This window comes from Pelodiscus sinensis, chromosome 12, assembly GCF_052426305.1.
Source record: "Pelodiscus sinensis isolate ZL-2025 chromosome 12, ASM5242630v1, whole genome shotgun sequence".
Lineage (NCBI taxonomy): Eukaryota > Metazoa > Chordata > Testudines > Trionychidae > Pelodiscus > Pelodiscus sinensis.
This window is the reverse complement of record NC_143063.1, coordinates 17,762,414-17,783,223: the sequence shown is the minus strand read 5'-3', so window position 1 is coordinate 17,783,223 and position 20,810 is coordinate 17,762,414. Positions and strand designations below refer to the sequence as shown.

Here is a 20,810-nt window from a genome sequence, read left to right as displayed (position 1 = left end):
GGCTTTTTCATTTAATTTGTGTTGTCTGAGCAGGGATGGCTTCTGTAACAGCTAGTACATTATATTCTACTGTTGCTTTAAAGAACCAGAGTGAAATCCTGACCCCAGTGAAATCAATGGGAAAACTCCAAACGGCCAAGATTTCACTCTCAGAATCAACAGTTTTAGGTAGTAACCTGGTTGGACATTTCTGGCCATTCTCATTGTCTGCACATGCCAGAAGAAAGATAGGAAGTTATAGATGCGGCTTAATAAGGGCATAAATGTATTCACTTATAATATATAAGAGAAACTGACAAACAATTGTACAGCACACGAAGGAGAGGAATCCATTTTCCACTATCCATATGCAGAACTCCAAATCTCTTAGATCCTTTAACAGGGGCCAGAAAAAGGAGGGAGGAGAATCGGCTCCCTGCTGATGAGACAGAGATGTTTCCACTTATTTGACTCTTAAGTGATACTTCCCTTTGAATCATTTTATTAAATAACCATATCTCTTCCATATTAAGTACCCACACTGAACATCTTCCACAAATTTTGTGTGTGAAGTTGTGACATTATAACCTAACCCCCAAGTCTACTGCAGACTAGCTATGGGGAAGGAAAAAAACACCACCTTCATTGGCCGATATGGCAGTGAGAGGAATAATTCCTTCTCAGCCCCTTAAGGAAATGGGCAACTAACCTAATATCCACAGCATACTCAACTGTTTCAAACATAGGCATGTGAGCTAACACTATTAGCAGTATTTCAGCACTCTTACCAATTTTTTGCTTATGGAAGGGACCTACTATGGGTTTTCTATTGTTTTGCTTTTTTATCTAGGGATAAATTGTAAATAAATTAGGTAATGTCAATTTCATTATCAAGAATTCTGTTTTGCATATTACAGCCTTATAGAGGAGAATCTTGCATTTTTTCCCTATTTTTTAAATGTAAATTTTCAAGAAGTGCTACAGATCAAGACAACAGTCAAATGGCTTTTTGCTAGCTCAATATTAGATCAGAAACTGGAGACAGATGTTATTAAGAACTGAATAATTAAACAATGCTGATCAGAACAGTAACTGTTATATGTCATTTTTTAAAAAATGGTTTCCCAATAATTATTTTTAGCCTATAAGAAAACAGCAACTCTCAAATTTCAGCTCAGCCTATACTCATATTTTGGGCGGTAACATACTTTAGCAACAAAAATATAGCAATGTGCCAAAATTTCTCCCTCTACCACTTCTGTTGTTGTTAAAAAACTATTTTAAGCTCACATGACTATTTTCTTATCCAAGACATCTGAATTAGTTGTGAGAGGAAGATTTCATGACATACCTGTTCACCAACTGTGAATGGCAACATTTATGAATACTGGGAGTTGCGGCTCCTGGCTCCCCGTGGTGAACCCAAACTCACTACAGGAGCCACGGGAGACTCAGTGCAGCTGCCGGGAGCCTCAGGGAACTCACGGCAGCTGTCGGGAGCCATGCTGTTGGGAGGCATGCAGTGAGTTCCCTGTGGCTCCTAGCCCCCCCATGCCAGGCCAAGAGACCAGAGAATGCATGGAACCACGAATAGCAATTCTGCAAATTGTGGGGGTCTCTTCTATTTTCTAACTGCTTTATTTAGTAGAATTACGTTATTCTGGAAAGATGATTTCTTCATAAATTCATACAGCTTACTATTCACAGTCCATTAGTTTTTAGATGCTTAGTGGTGATGTTTTTTATTAAGGGGGGGATATTTCATTATTTTACAAGATTCAGAAATAACATACCACTTGTTAATCTGATTTGTTTTTAAAAGGCTAATTCCATATTTAATTATTTTCAATCTTCTGGCAGCTGGTCAGTTCTCCATAATTTTTCAAAAATAGCTGTCAGTGGTTCAGTAAGTTAACATTATTTTTTTTTTTTAAATTCTGATATGCATTGCCCTTCAATTTCTTGACATTCACCTTCTTGAAACCTAACACCCTTTTACTGCTGTGCACTTTATTCCCCTTCCTTGCTATGGGGCATTCAAGAAATTTTTGGGCACTGATTTCTTATCTGTTTAACTGGGGTCCATCTAATCTTTATCAGAGTAGGTCATTAAGAAGGTTGTTAACCACATGGAATCTTCACACTTCTTACATCCTATCAATTTGGCTTTATTTCTTTTTTTGATCTTACTGATAACAATGACCTCTTAATGACAGAATATGGTCAGAGGTTAACTCGTGATCCCTTAAATGCATCATCAGCCTTTGAAAACATTGACCATGACATTTCAATGGCTTGCTATCAGAACTTCAGTGGGATAGATGGGACTGGTTGAAGGATTCAATTTCTTCCTTCACTATGCATGACAGTATGGTGTTCTTATTTTTCCAAGGTGACTGAAACTGGACTTTGATGAGAGCATGCTGGTTGAAGTCAAATCCTGGCAAAATAGAGTTATTACTACACATGGAAAGAAGATAAGGACTTTCTGAGACAAAGTACAAGCACCAGCCTCACATGACATTTACATAAGCCAAGATTTTAAAAATTAGTTATCTAAAATCAAACTCCTAAATCTATATTTAGACACCTACATAAGTAGCCAGATTTTAAAAAGTACTGAATACCTAGCAATCCTCAGTGAAGTCACAGCTGAAGCAAACACTGTCATAGTTCCTGGAATGGAATGGAAGGATAAGGGGGCAACAGAAGGCAGCCATGACTGGAACATTGACTGTAATGGTCCAGATCTTTAGCTAGTGTAAACTAGCACAAATTAAGGATGTTAAGAAATGGGTAATTCATTAATTAATAGTGTAGTCGACACAATTTTTATCAACTACATGATTAGTGAATAAGCAAAGGCTTGCTCAGTCCTGGCTGACGCTGGGTCCAGGAGCTACCTCCCTGTGGCTCTGCAGTTTAAATGTAATAAGAGCCGGGTATGCAGGCAACCTGACTCTTACTACATTGAAAATGCAGCGTCGCAGCAGGGGTAGCTCCCAGATCCTGCACAAGCCTGGACTGAGCCAGGCTTGCTCAGTCCCACCTTGTGCTGGGTCCAACAGCCCCTGTCCCAGATTGCTGCTGAGATCCCCTGTGGACAGAGGCTGCTGCCGAAGGCACGCCACAGGCAGAGGCTGCTACATAGCAGCCTCCCACCACCCCCATGCTGCTGCCACTAACGGCGGGGGCAGAGGAGACAGGTGGCAAGGTGGAGACAGTGCTGGGGAGAACCAGCTTTAAGCTAGCTCCCCCCAGCACAAGTTCCTGCTCCCTCCTCTCCTTGCTGCCTCTGTATCAGAGGCAGAAAAAGTGAACGGGGGAGGGAGGGGAGAGAAATGAGGCTTACTGAGTCGTCGACTACTCGCTTACATCCCCAGCACAGATCCACCGACACAGGGAGCTATACTAATTTACACTAGATGAGGACATGGAACAATACACCAGATTTTCAGGCCTCAGCCTTCACTTTAGGGTTGCCAACTTTCATGCTGTAAATAAGCAACCCTGACTTTCAAAATAAACAGAAATGAAAATAAAGTCCATTTCAAAATATGTCTGAAAATAAGTAACCTTAAAAAACCCTCAATCTATGTGACCTGTTCCCTTGGGGTGCATTTCATGCACTCACTGTGCCACCTTGAAAGCTATCCTGCCCCCCGTACCCTTTTATCCTTCACCCTACCTGCCTCTCCATACCCTGTGCCCAGAGTACCTCTCCTCACCCTTCATGTCTTTGGATCTCCCTCTACCCTCCCATGCCTGCCTCTTAGCCCTTAGTACCTCCTCACGCTCTGCACCTCCCCATACTCCTTGTGCCAGCTCTTACCCTTAACACTATGTGTCTCCCCATGCCCCTGCTGTCCCATGGGGTGCCCTGGAGCTGCTCTGCCGCATCGCACATAAAGGAAGCTCAGACAGGAGGAAGGAACCAGTCTAGACTGGAACTTTCAAGTCCATGTGTGTAGTTGCACACTCTGCTGCCACCAGGGACATGAACATGGGACCATCACCATCTTCCCCCATCTTGCACAGCACCCGTAACACTCATAGGATCTTTTCTTCTCCTCTCCCACCCCGTGTAGCATCCAGGCTCAGGGCTTTTTCTCCTACTCTTCAGATTTTTTTTTTAAATGGGGAGTGGTGCTGTCCTGTCAAATGGGAGGAGGGTGAGCAGAATCTCAGACTCAGGAGATGAGTGAATCACAGAATCATAGACTCATAGAACTGGAAGAGACCTCAGAAGGTCATCAAGTCCAGCCCCCTGCTCTAGGCAGGACCAATTCCAACTAAATCAACCCAGCCAGGGCTTTATCAAGCCGAGACTTAAACACCTCTAGGGATGGAGACTCCACTACTTCCCTAGGTAACCCATTCCAGTGCTTCACCACCCTCCTAGTGAAATAGTTTTTCCTAATATCCAACCTGGACCTCTCCCACCACAACTTGAGACCATTGCTCCTTGTTCTGCCATCTGTCACTACTGGGAACAGCCTCTCTCCATCCTCTTTGGAACCTCCCTTCAGGAAGTTGAAGGCTGCTATCAAATCCCCCCTCACTCTTCGCTTCTGCAGACTAAACAGACCCAACTCCCTCAGCCTCTCATCATAAGTCATATGCTCCAGCCCCCTAATCATTTTGGTTGTCCTCCGCTGGACCCTCTCTAATGTGTCCACATCCTTTTTGTAGTGGGGGGCCCAGAACTAGACACAATACTCCAGATGCGGCCTCACCAAAGCCGAATAAAGGGGAATGACGACATCTCTGGATCTGCTGGCAATGCTCCTCTTAATGCAACCTAATATGCCATTAGCCTTCTTGGCTACAGGCACACTGTTGACTCATATCTAGTTTCTCATCCACTGTAACCCCCAGGTCCTTTTCTGCAGAACTACTACTTAACTGGTTGGTCCCCAGCTTGTAACTATGCTTGGGATTCTTCCGTCCTAAGTGCAGGACTCTACACTTGTCCTTGCTGAACCTCATCAGATTTCTTGTGGCCCAATCCTCCAATTTGTCTAAGTCATTCTGTACCCTATCTCTGCCCTTAAGCGTATCTACCTCTCCCCCCAGCTTAGTGTCATCCGCAAACTTGCTGAGGGTGCAATCCATCCCCTCATCCAGATCGTTAATAAAGATATTGAACAAAACCGGTCCTCGAACCGAACTTTGGGGCACTCCGCTAGAAACCGACCGCCATCCTGACATCGAGCTATTGATCACTACCCGCTGGGCCCGGCCTTCTAGCCATCTTTCTATCCATCTTTCCGTCCATTTATCCAATCCACAATCCCTTAACTTGCTGGCAAGAATATTGTGGGAGACCGTATCAAAAGCCTTGCTAAAGTCAAGGTATATAACATCCACTGACTTCCCCATGTCCACCGAGCCAGTTACCTCATCATAGAAGCTAATCAGATTGGTCAGGCACGACTTGCCCTTTGTGAATCCATGCTGACTATTCCTAATCACTTTCCTCTCATCCAAGTGTCTCAATATGGATTCCTTAAGGATCCCTTCCGTGATTTTTCCAGAAACTGAGGTAAGACTGACCGGCCTATAGTTCCCTGGATCATCCTTCTTCCCTTTTTAGAAGATGGGCACTACATTTGCCTTTTTCCAGTCATCCGGGATTTCTCCCGATCTCCACAACTTTTCAAAGATAGTAACCAAAGGCTCCACAATGACATTTGCCAACTCCCTCAGTACCCTCGGATGCACTGAGTCCGGACCCATGGATTTATGTACGTTTAGCTTTTCTAAATAGTTCCTAACCTGTTCTTTACCCACCACGGGCTGTCCATCTTCATCCCATCTTGCATCACTTAGCACAGAAGTCCAGGAGCCGACCTTGTCCGTGAATACAGAGGCAAAGAAAGCATTGAGTACTTCAGCTTTCCCCACATCATCTGTCACTAGGTTACCTCCTTCATCCATTAGGGGCCGCACACCCTCTCTGATCACCTTCTTCTTGTTAACATGCCTGTAGAAACCTTTCTTGTTATCCTTCACATCCTTAGCCAGTCGCAATTCCATTTGCGCTTTCGCCTTCCTGATAACCCCCCGGCATTCTCGAGCTATACCTTTAAACTCCTCCCTGGTCATTTGTCCAAGTTTCCACTCTTTGTAAGCAAACTTCCTTTTTGTGCTTAAGTTCACCAAGGATTTCCACTGTAAGCCAGTCTGGTCTCCTACCATGTTTGCCCCTCTTGCTATGTGTCGGGATGGTTTCTTTCTGTGCCTTCAATTAGGCTTCTTTAAAATACTGCCAGCTGTCCTAGACTCCTTTCCCCTTCATGTTAACATCCCAGGGGATTCTGCCCATCAGATCTCGGAGGGAGTCAAAATCTGCTTTTTTGAAGTCCAAGGTGTATATTTTACTACTCTCTTTTCTTCCTTTGGTCAGGATCCTGAAATCTACCATCTCATGATCACTGCTTCCCAGGTTGTTACCTACCTCCACTTCCCCTATTAGTTCCTCCTGGAACTGGAACTTTTAAGTCCCTTAGCAGTAACATTCACACTGCTAATATGCACAATCAAGGCAGCAGGGGAGAGGAGGAGATGCACAATCAGAGGTTAGCTGGACTGCAGCAAAATCAACTGAGTCAAGCTTTCATTCTGATTGTTTGGAACCGGTATGAGCGGACTCCAGGAGCCAATCAAAAACCAAGAGGTTACAAGCCACTGTAGAAGTCCTGAATGCAAAAAGCCCACTGGCCAAAACACAAACAAGAGCCAACTCAGCCTGAAACAAGTTGAATTTCCATCTATTTTTGGCTGAACTGGCATCACTACTCCATGTATGCATAAACAGTTCCACATATGAACACTTAGGCATCCATTTGAGGTTGTAACACCTGCACGTAGGGTTGCCAGGTGTCCAGTATTCACTTGGGACAGTCCGGTATTTTCACCTCCTGTCCAGCAGAAAAATTCAGAGAATACCGGACACCTGAGATGTCCATTATTTTCTGAATTTTTCCCCTGCCAGGAGGCGAAAATGCCGGGCACCTGGCAAGCCTACAAACACTCAGTGCCCGGCCTCCCCCGCCCAGCCCCCATGCTTACCTGGTTCCCCAAGGCTGCCGGCACAAAATGGCTGCCGGCCAAAAGACTTAGGGGAAGCAATGCTTCCCCTGGGTTTTAGTGCTCAACCGCTCCCCTGTTCCTATCCCTGCTCTCACTCTTAAAAGGGACATGCTGTTTTATTTTTATTTTTTTTTTGGCTTAATAAGCCCTTGGAGTCCTTTTTTTTTGCTCAACAACTTTGGTCTCCCCCCCCACCTTTTTTCCCCTTCAACAGAATTTTTTTTCTCTCTTTTTTTTTTTTTTCGGAGGGGGTTGGTATTTTTGTTTCAACCATCTGGCAACCCAACCTGCATTTCCAAATCAGAGTCTCATATTTGCATGTTCAGGAGTCAGATTTTACATGGGCAGGTTCTATCCAATCACATTAAATATTTCAAATCTTATACATGGGTGACACAATATACAATATATGTGCAAGGAAGAGAATTGGTATGCACAAATGGAAGCCATTACATATTCTGAAATGATAAAAATATATACTCCCCTTTGGTGTATGCACATAATTCATAAATGCTATTCAATGCCAGTGCAAAAGGAACATATTAAAAATTGAAAAGTGTTTATTGCTTCTTATTATGCACATTCCATTGTGTGCATTATGGATGTTCAACCTTTCACAACACAATTTACTGAACACCAGAACCACAACTACCTGGCATTGCTGGTTCTTGTTATTTAATGGTAACATCCAAATTAATTATATCATGAGATCTTAATTTAGAGAAACAGATTATGACAGTTTTCACTAAACTACTATTAGTGCAAAAATGCCTTAAAATATCTGCATGTAAATGTAAACCTATCTAAAGGTAAATGGGACCACCACTGTAAAAATTGCTTTTGCCAGTGATTGCCTTACGGGCACATTTTAAAATAACGTGGAAGCTGACAGCAGTAAATTTTATTGTGATAATTGAAAACTATATCGTTACTGAAAATGATAAAGTGCAGAGGTGGAGGTGAAGGGAGGAGGGATGGAACAGAAAAGGCAATTGTTTTTTTTTTTAAGACTATGCCAAAGCAAATGCAAATTCCTAGTTTTGATGTATATTTTGAGGACCTGAAACAAGGCTTTTAATCAACGTATTATACATCAAATTGATAATGTTAACTTCAGATTATTCAAATGTATGAAATATTCATAGAGAACTGTCCAAAGTTTTACATTTCCCTGACTTTTTTTCCCTCTATTAATTATCATGCCTGGAAGCTTTTTAGTAAAAGCAGCAGCCATCAGCCTGACTGAACCTGACAAGCTAGCAAGGCCCAATTACACTGGCACTCTGTGGCACTTTGATGTACTGGAAACGAAAAGAGATAGGGGCAAATTGTATAGCACATTATGTTAATGACTTGATTTAATCCAGCCACTAAACTTTATGTAGCCTGTTAAAAAAGATGCTAACACTAATTACGCCACTTTGGAAAGGAAAGAAAAGGACAAGCATTTCATACCGACAAAGTGAAGCTCATAAATGTTGTAAATGAAATGAAACAAAATGAAGTAATCTATGATTAATTATACATCATAGACAGGAAGAAGAGAGAAAGAAGGAAGTAGTACAGCTAAGTACTGGAAAATCTGTTAGATTCCTTTTATGATCAACATATCTAAGAAAAAACCATGAACTGTCTGATTTGCAACATGCAAACAAGAAACAGCATGATCTCAAATGGCTTAAACAGTGTGGTATGCAGTTGAGATTCACAGCATAACTAGCATGATCTCTAAAAATCTAAAGTTTTATTTACAGTGTTTGAATTACTGCAGGACATGTATCTCAAACATAAAAGGTACTGTCTTTAACAAAAAGAAAATTAGTTCAATCTCATTTTTATAAATTTGTATTCTTTGAATTAACCAAACTTTCAGATAAAGGAAGCCATTTTCCTCCTAATTTTGAATTATATGCTCCAGGCCACCAATACCAGCCTTATTTCAAATCTACTGATGTAATACTTACAAACTGCTAGGTTCTTCAGTAATCTTATCTACCTTCTTGCACATTTGCTTTGTTTCCTGATGAACAGATCAATAGGATAAGGAAAATGCTAATGATCCATAAATTAATCTTTCTAAAATGGAAAATCTTTTATGATTATTTTAACAAAATTATTTAAGCATAAAGTGCAGTACTACTGTAAATTTGTTCATCGGCTACATTGTTTGGCTTAATGCTGATTAGTAATTTCCAGTTTAGTTCACACTGTTACAGATTAAAGAATTTTATAGCATTCACTATGTAATTAAATAGAATAAAGTTCCACCGATTAAAATAACTTCTGTATCTCTAATTCAGATAGGTGGTAGCAGTTCTAAACCTCCGTGAAAAGTGATGAATAGATGTGCAGTCAATCATGCATGAAACATTGCTTAATGTAGCTAGTTATATTCTAAGATATTTCATATGCTTTACAGAGATAGTATTGGAACACAAATCAGATTATTATTGACCATTGTAGATAATCACATTTCGAAATGTTAAAAAAAAATCAAGGTCACTCAGCCCAAGTGAAATCACTCAAATACACTCTCAGACACATCAGAAAAAATTACTGAAGTACAAGTTGAATGTATCTAGTCCAGCACACTCTGGTCCAGCAACATCCAAGGCCCAGCATGGTTTTAGTTAGCCAGATGTCCACTTATCATGGGTGTGGTCAAGTTTCCTGTGGTCTCAAAGTTTGTTTACAGCCTGACTCCCAGTGTTCTGTTATTTAGCTCTACTTAACCTCTACGAGCCTTCTGCGAGTCCCGTAAAGAGTGGAAGTATTGGCAATGCTGCTAGACAATATTGACCTTCCATGGTTCGACAACTATCAGGTCCTGAGGGTGTTGAACTAGAGAGGTTGAACCTGTACAGGTTGTACCTCCAAAAACCAACACTACCTGGTGCAGCAACATCCCTTGTCTAACAGGGCCTCGGATGCTCCTGTACCAGATAGTCCAGGAGCCTAAGGGCAGGAGGGCTAGCTGGCTGGGGCAATAGGGTTGGCAGACCTGGCTGGGGCAGCACGAGATGGGAGGCAAGAGTCCTGCAGCAGTCTCCAGCAGCCTGCAGCAGTGTGGGGCTATGGCAGAGTCCCCTGGTAGCACAGGTCAGCACTGGGCTAGAGCCCTGCGGCAGCCCCAGAGCCTTATGGCAGCCCCCAGGATTTTGGGGTTGAGGTTGGAGCCCTTCAGCAGCACAGGACCAGAGTTCTCTGGCTCCTTCTTGGAGCACAGGACCAAGTCTGGAACCCTGCAGTAGTTCCCTGGAGTGCAAAGCCGGGGCACTGCAGAAGGCCGCAACAGCGCAGTGCTGGAGTTGAGCACCATGGCAGTGAGGGGCCAGAGCCTTGCAGCAGCCTGCTGGAGCACGGGGACAGACCAAGGAGGTCCAACTTATTATGCAGACAGAAATATCATAGCCATTTTTTAATTAACTAACTTCTTTACCTTACAAAGACTGCTCAATTCAGCTAAATTTACATTGTTATTCTCCATGCCTTTAATAACCATTATAACATTTTTATTGAAACAAAATATATTGAAGTATCAGAGGGGTAGCCAACAGAACACCACTGGCCATCACCTACAGTCCCCAGCTAAAACCTCTCTAACGCATCATTAGTGATCTACAACCCATCCTGGACAATGATCCCTCGCTTTCACAGGCCTTGGGAGGTGGGCCGGTCCTTGCTCATAGACAACCCGCCAACCTGAAGCATATTCTCACCAGCAACTACACACCGCACCATAATAACTCGAACTCAGGAACCAATCCTTGCAACAAACCTCGGTGCCAACTCTGCCCACATATATACACCAGCAACACCATCACAGGACCTAACCAGATCAGCCATACTGTCACTGGTACATTCTCCTGCACATCTACCAACGTAATATATACCATCATGTGCCAACAATGCCCCACTGCTATATACATCGGCTAAACTGGACAGTCCCTACGTAAAAGAATCAATGGACACAAATCTGATATTAGGAATGGCAACATACAAAAACCTGTAGGGGAACACTTCAATCTTCCTGGACACACAATTGCAGATCTAAAAGTAGCCATCCTGCAGCAAAAAAACTTCAGGACTAGACTTCAAAGAGAAACTGCTGAGCTACAGTTCATCTTCAAGTTTGACAATCAACTCTGGATTAAACAAAGACTGGGAATGGCTTGCTAACTACAAAAGCAGCTTCTGCTCTCTTGGAATTCACATCTCCAGATCAGCTGCTAGAAGTGGGCCTCATCCTCCTTGATTGGATCCACCTTGTCATCTCCAGCCTGATCCTGGCCTGCATATTTATACCTGCCTCTGGAAATTTCCACTACATGCATCTGACGAAGTGGGTCTTTGCCCACGAAAGCTTATGCTCCAACACTTCAGTTAGTCTATAAGGTGCCACAGGACTCCTAGTCGTTTTTTAAAATATATTGAAGTAAATTTTCAAACTCGTTCTATATTGTGTGTGTGTAGAATCATAGAATACTAGGACTGAAAGTGACCTTGAGAGGTCATCGAGTCCAGTCCCCTGCCCCCATGGCAGCACCAAATACTGTCTAGACCATCCCTGAGAGACATTTATCTAATCTACTCTTAAATATCTCCAGAGATGGGGATTCCACAACCTCCCTAGGCAATTACGTTCAAGACATTTTTACATATTTTTTGTGCATAAAAACAACAGTAAAATCTACCCATGTAACATCCTTTGCATGTACAAGTCTAGGGAATTCCCTTTTTGTATATATCTATTTATTCATAGACACAAAACAATACATGCAAGTGAATGCATGGACACAGTTGCACCACCAAAACAGAAATTGAACAGATTATGATAAGGCTTCTTTGGAAAAATGGCTCTTTGTGCTGCAGATAGAAAAAAAGATAGGAAAGAAGAGAAAATTATCTGTTAACAGTTGATTAAAAACTATATGTATTGTCAACATCTCAAAGTCAGCGGAAGTAAGACAAGATGCTGATAAGGACAGGATGGATACCACTTTATTTTTACACCATCTCTGTTATGTGAGGGCGTATCATTCTGATGTTATAGATGGGGAATGGAAGTACAGCAATATTAAGTGTAATAGTATCTACTAATTTTGAGTGTCCAATTTGAGGCATTTAGGACTTGATTTTCTAGAGTTCTTTGCACTATATAACATTTTACAATATATGTCACTTCTCATTGTCTGCAGTTTCTGCTATATGTACTCAGCAATTCTGTAAATCAAGACTGCAGAACATCAAGTCAGACACCCAGAAAAATAAGGAACACTCAGTAATCAACTATGAACATTTTGGTGTAACTAAATTGCTAGTATCACATCACACAGAATTGTGTGGCAAAGGCAGGGATAGTCTTCAGTTGTCCAGAGGCAGCTCTCAGTAACCAGAAAGCCAACTGCTGTCATCCTATTCTATCTTGCCTCTTTCACTCCATAACTTTCTTAGGGTATGTCTACACTGCAAAGTTAATTCGAAATAACAGCCATTATTTTGAATTAACGTTAATAGCGTCTATACATGCAAACTGCTATTTCAAATTTAATTCGAAATAGCAGAGCCCTTAATTCGAATTTGGTAAACCTCATTCTACGAGGAGTAACGCCAAATTCGAAATAGCTATTTTGAATTAAGTGCTGTGTAGACACTTAATTTGAAATAGGGGGCCTCCGCCCTTCCCAGGGAGCCCTGGTCGCCACTCTGGGCACAACCAGGAAAACTTACTCTCCTGGTAAGTTAATACCCTGGAGCCATTAAAGGGGTAGATCCTGGCCACAGTGCCTGTGCCAGCTCCAAGCCTGCCAGCCCGGAGCCAACAGTGGCCACCGGGGTCCCTGACCCAGTGGCCCCAAAACATGAGCCAGCAAGCCACTGGCAGCCAGCCCTCCACCGCTCCCCAGGAGCAGTCTGCCAGCTCCCAGGAGCCTGATAGGGGCTGGAGAAGGCAGGCGCCTTCCTGGTCCAGGGTGGAGATCATGGACCTTATTCAGGTTTGGGGGAGATGCCCCCAACGTCCATGATCTCCGCACTAGACGGAAGAACACGGCCGTCTAAGGCAGGATAGCTGTCAGCCCGGCCACCAAAGATCACATGCGAACCCAGGAGCAGGTTTGCATGAAAGTCAAGTTGGTCCGGTGAGATCCTCAACCCTGAGCTTCCCCTCCCCCTTCTTCCCCTTGCTTCCCTCTTTCCAGCTCCCTCCTCACAGGTTTCTCCCTCCCCTCTCCCATCCTCTCTCTTCCCCTCTCCTACCTCCTTTTCCCAATCTCACCAGAGGTTCATCCCCCTCCCCCTAGTTTTGTTCAATAAACCCAGTTTCTATTTTTGAACATACGTGTCTTTTATTTGACATCAGGAAGGGGAGTTAGGGAGGGGTAAGTGGAAGGTGTGAGGAAGGAATGGGGCACGAGCCCCCGGTGGGGAGGACCGGGGAAGCTCCTCGGGGTGGATTATCTCCCTCAGGGCCTCCTGGATCCTGACAGCCCCCTGATGAACCCCCCAGATGGCAGCTTGCAGCAAGTGCAGCCGGGTTGATGGCAACGACCCCACGAGATGCACCAGCGTGCCCAGGGGCAGCTCTGGCTCCATGTGGCTGAGTGCTGTGGTGTCCCAAGTTCGGACACTCAGGGCACTCCAAGACAGGACGGCTTTGCTGTCCCTCATTGAGGTAGACAAGCAAGCGGGGAACTCTGAGAACTGTCTGTCCAGGGTGGGGGTAGGGTTCCTATAAGCACGGAGCTCAGTTAGCCTCAGACAGCAGCCCCACACACTAAGTCCTAACATGATGCCCTACCAGCACTGGTTCCAGCCATCCTTAACTTTGGTTCAGGGTCCACTCAGTGTGGATGTGCTATTTCGAAATAGCAAAACATTATTTCGAAATAGTTTTTGTGTATACATGCGTTATTTTGAATTAGCTTAATTCGAATTAACTATTTTGAATTAATTCAAAATAGCGCTGTAGTGTAGACATACCCTTACAGAAAACAACCTCTTGTACTATATACACAATTCTGATTCATCCCCAGAGCAGGTCCACACTATTCACTGAAGGAGTTAGAGGTCTTTCTATGTCATCATATAATTAAAGATTACAATATAATGCATGCACAAGGGGCCTGAATTAAGGCAACCTTCATTCTGGCTTTTTCTAGTTTGAGTGCTTGACTCCAGCCCACGCAAGCTTATGCCCACATAAATTTGTTAGTCTTTAAGGTGCATAGGACTATGGTTATAATTTGACATGGAACTTACACTGAAAATGGCCTCTACATTGCTTGAAACATTAAAGGAAAGCTGTTTATAAGCTTTCTTGTAGTTTGGTAATGGCATGATTGTTGAAGCACAGAACTTTACAAATTTATACTATTCCTACGAACATCTTCAGTTGCTAGACCGGGGTGGGCAATAATTTTTGACAGGGGACCACTCCAAGGTTTTAGAAAGTGGTCGAGGGCTGCACTCTTCCATAATATTAAGGAAGGAGATGCGGGGTCTGGAATGGAGATTGGGTGTAGAAGGGAGCTTGGGGTAAGGGATTGGGGTACAGGAGGGAGAATGGAGTTTGGGAGGGAGTTTGGGCAAAGGAGTTGGTTGTGACCTAGCACAGGGGACTGGAGTGCAGAGGTTTGGGATGTGACCTAGGGCAGGAGGGGATTGTGATCTGGGGCAGGGGACTGGGGTGACAGATCTGGGAGGAGGTATGGGCGTACGAGGGGGACAGCGGGTTTTGGGTATGTTTAGTGTGTGTGGGGGGGGGGGGGGCAGGAAAGGGCTGGGGTTCTAGAAGCAGGCTGTGGCCAAGAGACTTACTTGCCAACTGTCAAGCTAGCCTGCCTGCCTGCAGAGCTTAAAATGTTTCCTAGCCAGCCAGTCTGTCGGGCCATGTGCTTTATGAATAACTGAGTTGAGGAGAGGGGGCATGGTTCTTCTTTGCTGCCTATTACTCCAACAAGCATCTCGCATTAGCTGGGGTCTGCCAGAAACTGGCCAATGGGAATATGCTAGAGGTGGGGAGGCTCCTAAAACTTCCTTCTTCCCCTCCTGTTTTAAAACAGAAACGGAGCCCTGCAGTCATGTTTCTGCTCAGTGGATGGGGTTGTGGGGCAAACTGGGGTGCTTGCCTGGGTCTCCCCACTGCCTCTGCGGGCTGGATCCAGTGGCTTGGAGGGCTGGATTTGGCCTGTGGGCCATATTTTGCCCAGGTCTGTGCTAGATTTATTCTCACATACAAATTAATTACATTTCTTTATTAATTACTAAAAGTAGACAGCAATTTTCAGAATGATCTCATCTAGTAACTTCTTGAATTGCTATCCCTTAAAATTCAGATTAACTGAAATCTGATTCCAAGCATTATCAAAGCCTGTTCCCGCATTCCTGCAGAACTCCATCTGACTGAAATGGGATTCCCCTAGGTAGAAAGACTGACATAGGAATAATGACCACACACAAAAACTGGAAGTAAAAGACCTATAGAAGCAAGACTTTATTGGTAACAGAGAAAGAGGCATTACTGCAAGCTAGGTTGAATCCTGCTATGGACCCATTGCTTACACTATTAATATATTAGTACTTCGATAATGCACTTAAACTGGCAAATCCTCAGTATACCAATATTCCTTTCCCTAGGGAGCTGCAGATACATTCTCAGTACAATGAAGTGTAGAATTGCCTCTCCTTTTCTCCTGCCAAAAACTGCATCCTTTAAACTTTATCTGGTCCTTCTGTGGGTACAGAATTTGGAGCTACATTTCTCATATACAAGGACAGAACACTCCAATGTTTAAATCACTCCCTAGAAAGTAAACTATGGTCTCAGTTGAACAAGGTACTTAACTTTCAGTATGAAAATAATGCTACTGAAATCAATAGTAAAATTCTCATGCATAAGTATCTTGATGAATTGTAACTTAAAATAGATTTTTTTTCCTTTCAGACTTAAAGGTCAAATGTAGGAGAAAATATGTCAGTGGTTGAAATGCATTAAAAATTACCCTATAGGTAAATCATGCTAAATGTATTTGATTTCAGTTTATCTGAAAATTCAGAAAAGCACAGTTTTTTCTTGTCCTTGAATTAAACTACAACCCTCCCCCCAAACCAACAAAACAAAAAACCCAGTATTTTGCAAAGAAGGAAGAACCAAAGAGCTGATAATAAAGAGTAACTACAAGCTTTTGAGCATCTGATTGATTAGATGTACAGAGGAAATAAAACAAGCAAAACAATCCCTATAGTGAAGACAGTAGAAATCCTAACAGGAAAAGGATTGCAATTGTATGGTGCAAAATAAAAAATTAAAAAGAATGTTCACAAGAATGGATCCAATATTTAGACTAACTCACCTGAGTCATTGTTTTGGATGTTTTTTACCTCCCTAACCCACTTTTTTAAACTGAAGACAGTCTTCAAGTTTTTAAAAAAATTTAGAGTGAAATTCTCACATTCATTACAAACTTTCAAAAAGTGCTGGAATACAATGTTGCTTAGTTAATGATGCCAATATTTTAACTTGCCAAAATGAACATTCTGCTTTTAAAACTCAAGGTAAAAGTCCATTTAAATATAAATAATAAACTGATTCTTATTCTTGATGTAGATGGTATCATGAGTTTTTGTGGGCACAACCCACTTCTTCAGATTATCGGAGTGATTGACGTCCAGATCCAAGAATAAATAAAGGAAGGAGGGGGGAGGGGAGGGGAGAAATATTTCACTGCTGATATCAGAGTAAGATATATTCAAAATATGTTTTTCTTAGCTTCACATAATTTCCCAAACAGAAGAATTGAATTGCCATAAATATGCTGACTGACCTCTTTAACATTCTTGGACACGGGGCTAGGAACAATACAGTCATCACTGTCAGTTATTATGGATTCTGTGGCATCAAATGCTTGTCTATTATCTTGATCTGTTAGGGAAAAAAAAGTTTAAACCTTCTGTATTTGTAGTCCATTTGAGATTCGTTGAGAACCTGGGAGCATAATATTAGGTTTTCTGATAAATATAGCCAGGCAAATCTTTTCTTCTTTGCAGATCATAACACAGGTAAATCAATGACCATCAAATAGTCTGGAAAGTCATTTGTTTTTTATTCTGATTTGCTAAAAACACTAATGGTTATGTTGGTGGAAACTGAAATACAATCAAATATCTTGTAATAAACAATAGTGTAAGCAAACATTGAATATAGGAATTAAGGCTTTCAAATGATTAAACATTGTGATTAATTGCACAGTTAAACAAAAACAGTATACAGGTTGTGCCTCCCTTAACCAGGAATTTCTAGTCTGGCAACATCCATGGTCCAGCAAGACCAGAGATGTTCCTGGACCACAGAACCCAGGAATAGGGAGGTCTGGCCATGGGACAGGAATGCGGCAGGGAGTGGGGGTGGTAATCTGCCTCTTAAACATTTGAAGTTAGGGATTTGATAAGATGCACTGCCCTCTCATTGTTGGAGACAATCTCTGATATTACTGGTAGTACTTTTAGTCTTTAAAGTGTTACCAGACTATTTGTTGTTTTTTAAGTTTTTCCTGTTACAGACTAAACTCAGCTACCCCCCTGAAGCTTCTGATATTACTGTTGGCTGTTATCTGTACACAAAGGGAGAATACTTTTAAAAATATTCTTTAGAACATCACCCTTCTGAAAGGAGAATATAAAGACACTGAAAACAAACCAGGTTTCCTTTTAATATTTTATGAAACTAGGCCAGATACCAGATTTTTGCATTCAATTACTATACAACATCTAATTGGGCTATAAACACCACCAACAAACTCACCCAGGTACAGCTATGAAGAACCCCAGAACACAATTTCTGTCATGAACATTCTTATAATCAGGCAGCTCACACTGTTAGCAACAAATGTTTAATATGGAAAGAGAGGTAGCTTCATTAATGTAATAGATTCATTTTTAATTTATAAAAATGAAAGTTACCTTCTGTTTCTAATTCCTCAGTTATTTCTGTTTCATCTCCAGAAGTAGCCAAACTCTGGTCAGCCAACTGACCCTCAGATAGCTGAGAGAGGTCATCTTCTTGCTGAATTTCTCTAGGAGTTTCCTTTACTTTATCACCTACCACTCTTTCCTGTATAATCTAAAATAAGAAAAGCAAATATAAAAGTAGGTAAATTTATAGATATTCTGTAGTATTTATAAACATCTACTTGAATAGAAAAAAGCTACTAAGACTTAAAACTTGAAGACTTATGACATGTATATGACCTGTTAGTAATGATATAGCTTAAAAAAAGATAGAGAGCAATGAAAAGCTCATTAATTATTAACTGCAATAACAAATAGAGTAAAAAGGACAAATCTATAATTTACGTTTTCTAAAGACCTAATTTCATAAAATCTCTTGACATCTATCAACATAAATGTAACTTCAGATGGTTTCAAAACATTTAACTTGTGTTTTAAGCTATTTATTTTTAGAAAAATTACTGTTCAGATTTTATTTTTAGAATCTTGATTAGCAATTAAATAGCATATTCATGAAGGTTAGCCAGTTTAAAATTATATATTTAATGCCTCAAATATCTAGGGTAAGAGAAACCATTATCTTATCATCTACTAGGGTATGTCTACATTAGCCCCCTAGTTCGAACTAGCAGTTAAACGGTAATTTGAACTAAGTCCTTAGTTCGAATTACCTGTTACTCCTCCTGAAATGAGGAGGAGTTTAACTGCCGTGCGTAGTCGCGGGCAATTAGTTTGGACTAGTGGCATTTAAAAATGGCGACCGGACGGGAACATGCAAATAAAGCCCGAGATATTTAAATCCCGGGCTTCATTTGCAAGTTCAAATGCCTACGTTAGCCTCCCTAGTTCGAACTAGGGGTCTAGTGTAGACATACCCCTTTATAGTTCTCTTCCCCCCTCTTCCAAATCCACTGAAATCATAGATAATTTTTCAGTATATACTAAATCAGGGATATTACACCTACCAATTCTGCTAGAGTAAGTATCTGCTTCATAGGGAACCCAGTAATGGAAAGCTTGGTACCAGATCATTCTCTTTCTGGGTCCAATTTCTCTACCCAGATATTTGAACTTCATCTCTCTTCCTACAAACCCTGGAGGCAAGGGACTCCAGGGCTTCCCTTAACCATTGTATGTTAGGCTGGGTGAGTACCTCCACTCTAAACCACTGCAGCAATACAAAGGAACTTTAAGAAGCCCTTACAAACTCTTCCACCACTGAACAATTCTCTGCTGGTATGAAGCTGGTGTTAGGAGACACAGGAGATGAGAGAGCTAGGGCATTGTGCTCCAGACAATCCCTGGCCAGTGGAGCATTCTTTATGAAAAACCATGGCAGTGCTCCCTTTTTGTAGCTCATGAGACAATCTCTTAAAAGATGGAACTCCTTGTAGTTGCACTCTATTTTGACTGCTTAGCCTTGAAGGGAGAAGGAGGAACAAACAGAAAAAGTGTAGCCAGGGGAACCAAACTCCTTTAAATGTAAACTTAAAAAACAGCAAATGGTCTGGTAGTACGTTATAGGTTAACAAAACATGTAGATGGTATTATGAGCTTTCGAGGGCACTGCCAGTCATCTGAAGATGTGGGTGGTGCCCACGAAAGCTCATGATACTATCTACATGTTTTGTTAGTCTACAAAGTGCTACCAGACCATTTGTTGTTTTTTAAGTTTATCCTGTACAGACTAACTCGGCTACCCCTTGAATCTTCCCTTTATATGTGCTTACCTGAGATGAATTGGGGTAATTAGCTTATTTACTCTTAAAAATAAGCTTTAAACAGAAGAATATGAAAGTCAGAAATTGTCACCCATTATTTCAAGACATATAAAAGAAAGGATAGATTAAAAATTATATATTTAATACTTTTTTATCCTTGGTATTTTACATAATCAATATATATTACATAGTCGGTGCAATTTTTTGTGCTGTTATATGGTGATATTCTTTAAAGGTAGGGAAGAGCTACATTTAATTCAACTGTTAAAAGCATAAGGAATTATGTAGGAACATTACTAGTTTAGTATTGATTTAGAAGAAATAATGTTAGTCACTGAATCACATACATTCCAATGCATTTAATGAAATTTCCTCCATCCAAATACTGATCCATGCTTACTGTTAAAATGTATTCGTTTTTTTTCTTTCTATTTCCTCTGCAAATACAGTTGGAGGGTTACATACCAAGAAAAGTATCAGAGGGGTAGCCGTGTTAGTCTGAATCTGCAAAAGCGGCGAGGAGTCCTGTGGCACCTTATAGACTAACTGAAGTGTAGGAGCATAAGCTTTTGTGGGCAAAGACCCACTTCGTCAGACGAAAGCTTTGCCCACAAAAGCTTATGCTCCTACACTTCATAAGCTTTGCCCACGAAAGCTTATGCTCCTACACTTCAGTTAGTCTATAAGGTGCCACAGGACTCCTCGCCGCTCATACCAAGAAAAGCAGCACGGTAAATCAGACAGCAGCTTATAATGAGAGCACTCCGCATGTTTCTTCCATGAACTCTTTCTTGGAACTGTACTTTTGATTCTTTAATATATAACATGTCATGTCTTATATGCCTGTATAAAACCATTTACTAAAACGTTCATTTGACTTGCCTGATAAGAATCTAAGAGAAAAAATTACTTGATTTATCTTGGATTTCCTAGTTACTTAGCAGTTGATGAACAAATAGGACTTGGATTGTAATGCTGACACTAACTTCATTCATGATCACTTAGTCA

General features: G+C 41.6%; 1 protein-coding gene across 1 annotated transcript in view; it reads right to left on the bottom strand.

The window, feature by feature from the left end:
* RPGRIP1L (RPGRIP1 like) overlaps window positions 1-20,810 on the bottom strand; it is a 171,246-nt gene that overhangs the window by 32,353 nt on the left and 118,083 nt on the right. Inside the window, exons 21-22 of the mRNA XM_075940279.2 lie at window positions 18,034-18,193; window positions 16,899-16,996 (exon numbers count right to left, since the gene is read on the bottom strand). Of these exons, the coding sequence (XP_075796394.2) occupies window positions 16,899-16,996; window positions 18,034-18,193 (258 nt within the window). The remainder of the gene's footprint in view (window positions 1-16,898; window positions 16,997-18,033; window positions 18,194-20,810) is intronic.